A 5,606-nucleotide genomic window follows, 5' to 3' on the forward strand; every position below is an offset into this window, starting at 1 on the left:
CGATATCAGTACAAGTCAATACCAATATCTAATCGCACACACATTAAAACAACCTCCAGCGAGCACGGACGATAACATAACATACAACAAAGACAAAACGCCTGCTTCCACTCCTATACAACATCCTCGGTACACACATATACCTCAGCACACATTACCGCCTCCGCAACACAGAGCGCATACACCCAACGTCTCGAGGCAGCACCGCGCTCGGAGTTCGAGGAGGCGGACTCTCACACAATTCGAGATACCTCTATAGAAAAAAACAACAAACACAACTCCACACAAACACACCGCGCCCAAAAAACAAACAACACCCAACCACAACAGACGGATCACAAAATCCGAAAAAAAACATCAACCGACCCGTTGTAAAAACATGGCGGGGTATGAACCACGCGAAATAGTTCCCAATATTGTCATTTGCAGGCGTTGGATCTAATTCACTTAACATTCACTAACATTGCACTTTAGCTGATGCGTATCATCCAAGCCAACTTACGTCCGCGGTGGATACAGTTCCAGAGGTAAGTTGCTTCGAAAATATGAACTCTTTTGAATTGTCCAACTGTCTAATATTCGTCACAGAAGCCTTTATGAGTGCTTCATAATGGTCATCTTTGTTATGCATCAGCGTAATCTATCTATATTCTTATCTTGGATTGTTACACAAACTGTTGCTAGCCATACCTGCTATTACGCTAGCGGCACTTCGTCACCTTCTGAGGTACAGATTTCAGTAATGAAATCGCTAGCAAGCTTACTATACTGCTGGGTAACTAACCAAGCAGGATAATAACAAGAATATGTTATACATTTTCTCTGCAACATGCCCGGAAAACACGCCTCCTCCCTAGAAACAAAAAATTCTTCTGTATTGAAACTCGCCTCAGCACTATTCAGAAGAACAGATAAAATACACTAATAATCACAAAAGTCTCATCATGCATCTTTGGCGCATATACACTCAGCAATTCATCTATGTGAAATGTTTCAATGTAATGTCGTCTTCTTCGCTTGCTGCTACTGTTCCGTGTTAAATAATTGTCACGTCACAACCTAGCCTAGCGCCCTACTTTTTACATGCTTGATCTGCATCGATACAGGATAGAGTCCTCTTATTGTAATATACACACTACGTTTACATCGATTGATCTAAAGCATATTGTTGCCAGTTCAACAGGAGCAGCTCATAGCTACTGATCCCGGCTAGTCTACAGCAGCTGAATGTCAGAGATAAGCACCTCAAACACATGTTACATCGAGGCACATCAACTGAATGTTTGACATTTCACACAACGTGGAGAAAATTAACAAGCAGCACTTAAGAGAACTGGAGCTACATAATAGGGAATCTGGTTTCTGAATTCAGAGGAAGATGGAGCATCGGCCATTGTTGTTGTTTGTCGGTGGGTCAGCTGTGAGGGGATTCCGCGCGGTTTGGCTATTGAAGGGCAGGCACGCTACGGTTAACGTCATGACGCAAACGATGACTCAAGGACCGCAGCCCCAGTCGACTCTGTGTTGTAACAGAGCCGGAGCTAGACCTGAAGAACCCGGTTCTGAACCTGAAAAGCCAGCACGGACTAACCGGAGCGTTGGTGTGAACGAGGTAATTCATTTGCAGTGTAATTCTCACACAGAGCCTCTTGGTGGAGGCTCCTCTGCAGCCGTCTTCTTGTACAGGAGAGAGATTTTAGCGCAGGGACTTTTCAGTGAACACTTTAGACCATCGGTGGGTAAGGCAGAGTAAAACAGCATGTGTTTGAAGTATATCAGCAAAACTAGGCTTGCTTCACGACTAAACATTTTGTCAACACAGTTGACACAAACCAAATACAAGGAGTGTGCCGCGCACGGAATGTAATGTTGAGTGTTGCTTTATCTTGCAGTCCATTACATGAGTGATCCATTATGATCATAAGCCTGGACATGGCAGTTTGAGAGATACAGCCCATAATCAATGACCATCTTCATTCTCACAAGATGAGATTGTTCACTTGTCACTGAAAGGGCCGCCTTTACTCAGTCGACCCCTGGGCACTCTCTTTGCCTAGGTTGTCCATATGGTTAATACGGGCCTTGTCATATCAAATGATTCACAGCTGGATTACGATTACTCAGCCACCTGATGTACATCACGTGTGCTTCGGTTAATCACATAATAAGGCCACTGTGACAATGTCATTTTGCTTTGCTCGATTCGAGAAAACAAATAGTTTTTTAAGGAGTTTAGACGCTAACAACCAGACATCACTACCACTCCAGCTAGCGTGTGCAGGGTAGCGAATTCATGGTTACCCGCCGCGCTAGGGCGTATGTCTCGCTGAATCGATGGCTTCATGGTGCTGGGGGGGTTATGGTATCGGGCACGTATGATGGACGCGCAACACCAGGCAATCGATCTCACAACATTCACTGCGGCCTCTCCACGGAATGCATCTCTCAGGGAAGGTGCGACAGGCGCTGATCCACCGGCGGAACTTACTCTCAGCCCATCGACCTCTGCATCCGCATCCCTGGATATTATTTTAGTACCTGCTTCTCCCGCGCACGCGATGTTTCCAGTGAAGAACAGCTGTGAGGTCTGTCGCCAGAAAGCAGAGCACGTGGTAAATATATATCCACTCCAGTAATACCACCAGCGCCTACTCTCTGCTATTTGCTTAGTTTAGTAGCCACTATCTACAAACAAACGCAGTCGACTATCTTTCTAAGCCAATTTGTGCTTCCATAATCAAAATAACACAACGGCATGTAGCTTGATTATGCTTAGGCGCTGTAGGTGTTTGTTGGCACGTGTGTTAGGCCCTGCGTGTGTACAGTGTGTAGGTGCTGTGTGTTGTCAACAGCTCGCGTCAGATGCGGCGGACAGACGCCGTCTCAGTTGCGCTTTGTATCTATGCTTACTTTAAAAATACTTGTAAACTACACACTTTTGGCCGGTAAATTTCTATTCCCCATTCTCAGCGCCAAGAGAGAGAGGGGGGGATACTAGCCAGTCTCTGATTGCTGTTAGCGTTATTAGTGCAGCAGTGCCTCTCCTCTTTTGCTTTGCATTCTGAAAAATTGGCCTACATTTATCATAAAATATGTGATGCTGATACGAAACCGCCATCTCCACAATAAAGAACAACATTATACCCCACCCCACAAAAGCACTGTGATGAATAACAAAATAATAAGCAATACAGACAGCAACATCTCGTCATCCGAGCCAGCAGCGAGAGAGAGTCCACGGAACTCCTGTCATCCCGCATCGATGGCGCTCTCTCTTAAAATACACCGCTCAGAGGAGAGCCGACGTCTCATTTCTCTACACCCGCCCCTGCTGCTCCCTCTTTCCTCAGGTTCTCCTCCACTCTCCTGCATCCCTCCTGCGTGGGCGGACTAAGTATGAGGATAACGGAGTCGAGGAGGGAATTGTGAGTATTGAGAAACCTCTATTGTGAGATCGCTCCTTTGTGCCATGCCGATCATCGTGTTTCCTTTTTTGTGGATTATCAGCCTAAAAAGGCCCTAGAAAAATTTTCTGTTTTTTGCCGCGACAGGGCACAGGGCAACAGCTTTTTTTTTATTGTATCCATGAANTCAAAGCAGCAACACACTCATTTAAACCAGACAGGTCACAAAATTAAAAATGAGGCAACGGAAACTCAGCAGAAACTCAGCACAGAGAACTGTCAATGCAAGGAAACATGGTCCTGAACTACAAATTATGAATATAACATTTCACCAATCAGCATTGAAACATGTGCTATTTTAAAATTTGCCTATTTACAGATTAATGGGATACATGTGCCTGTCGGGGCGCGCAGATTTTTTTAATCCTCGGTGGCACTGAAGAGAGGGCAACTCGCAAGTCCTGTTCAACAGACAGCCGTGACCTGCTGTTGTTCTTCATATAAGTCAGAGTAGAGAACGCCAGCTCACACAGGTAGGTAGTGGGAAAATGAAGTAGTTGCTCAATCGCGTGGTGGGAGATGCTTGGGTACTCCGATGCAGAAGCCAACCAAAACTGATCCAGTGGGAGCTCACTGAATTTGAGTTTCAGTGTGCGGTCCACACGGAGCTCTGCGCACTCCTCTCTCTCTTTCATGGAGAGCTTCTCTGTGGAGGATTCCTGGTGGAATGGGTCTTGGATCCAGTCATAGTCCTCGATGTCAGCCACACGTGGAAAATACTGCTCAAACCTCTCTTTTAAGGTCTGAAGGTGTTCCGCATACACAGCGCGCTCCTTAGCTGCCTGCGGCGCAGCTGATGTCAGCGGGAACATGTCCATGGAGCCCTGCTCCAAAGCCTCCTGCCACAGGAGAAGTTTGCCCATAAACCCCCGAATCTTATCTGTGGACGATAAAATGTTTTCATTCCTTCCCTGAAGCTTGGCGTTTAACTCGTTCAGATGCCCAAATATGTCTGCGAGGTAAGCCAGCCTGGCGCACCACCTCTCATCCGCGAGCTTGTCTTTATGTGGGACAGCGTTTTCACCTGAAAACTCCAAAAGCTGTTCCCGAAGCTCATAAAGACGGGATAGGACTTTCCCCCGTGACAGCCAACGTACCTCTGTGTGCAGGATCAGGCTTTGGTGGTCGGCTCCCATCTCGGCGCACAGCTGGGAGAAGAGGCGAGATTTCAGGGGCCTTGATTTTATGTAATTCACCATCTGCACGGCCTGATTCAGCACCTCAGTCAACTCCGGGGGCATGGTTTTGGCAACCAATGCCTCTCGGTGCAGAATGCAGTGGTTTGTCACGATATGTGGGTTTTGTGCCCTCACCTTAGCAATGAATCCTTTCACTCTCCCCGTCATGCTCGCCGCACCATCTGTGCAAAGACCGACGCACATATTCCAGGTCAGACTGTTCTCTTTAAAATAGTCATTAGTTACCCTGAATATTTCCTCTCCCGTGGTGTGGCTTTCCATTTCTTTGCAGAATAAAAATGTCTCTTTGATGGAGTCAGCATCAACATATCTGACGTTTGCCAGAAGTTGGGCAGCCCCACTGATGTCCGTAGATTCATCTATTTGGAGGGAAAATCTGCCGCTCGCCTGCAGTTTCTCTGCCAAATGTTCCTCAATGTCTTCGGACATGTCGTCGATTCTTCTTTTGATCGTATTATCAGACGACGGCACTTTCGATAGCTCATTTGCGGCATCTGGACCCAGCATGACACCTGCAAGTATTTTGCAAGCAGGGAGGATGAGTGTCTCCGCTATTGTGTGAGGCTTCTTCTGCTTTGCAATGAGCTCCGCTAGCATGTAACTCGCCTCCATTGCCTTATCAGACACTTTCACAGAATCCAACAAACGTCCTTGCTGCCTCTGGTTCAGATCCCTTGGATTCTGTGAAAGTGTCTGATAAGGCAATGGAGGCGAGTTACATGCTAGCGGAGCTCATTGCAAANGTTTCAATGCTGATTGGTGAAATGTTATATTCATAATTTGTAGTTCAGGACCATGTTTCCTTGCATTGACAGTTCTCTGTGCTGAGTTTCTGCTGAGTTTCCGTTGCCTCATTTTTAATTTTGTGACCTGTCTGGTTTAAATGAGTGTGTTGCTGCTTTGATGAAGCCTAATTTGCTAAAGTTTAATAAATTATATAATA

General features: G+C 46.2%; 1 protein-coding gene across 1 annotated transcript; it reads right to left on the reverse strand.

Moving 5' to 3' along the window:
* Positions 1 to 3,784: 3,784 nt before the first annotated feature.
* Positions 3,785 to 5,275, reverse strand: LOC104953294 (zinc finger BED domain-containing protein 5-like). Its single transcript, XM_010780214.1, has one exon. It carries the CDS (start codon positions 5,273 to 5,275, stop codon positions 3,785 to 3,787), a length of 1,491 nt encoding a protein of 496 aa, XP_010778516.1.
* Between the last annotated feature and the right edge of the window lie 331 nt (positions 5,276 to 5,606).

This window comes from Notothenia coriiceps, unplaced genomic scaffold (assembly GCF_000735185.1).
Source record: "Notothenia coriiceps isolate Sejong01 unplaced genomic scaffold, NC01 NC01_scaffold00021486, whole genome shotgun sequence".
NCBI classification, from domain to species: Eukaryota; Metazoa; Chordata; class Actinopteri; order Perciformes; family Nototheniidae; genus Notothenia; species Notothenia coriiceps.

Excerpts from the sequence above, each read along its gene's own strand:
- LOC104953294 (XM_010780214.1), bottom strand. The coding sequence starts at position 5,275 with ATGGAGGCGAGTTACATGCTAGCGGAGCTCATTGCAAAGCAGAAGAAG.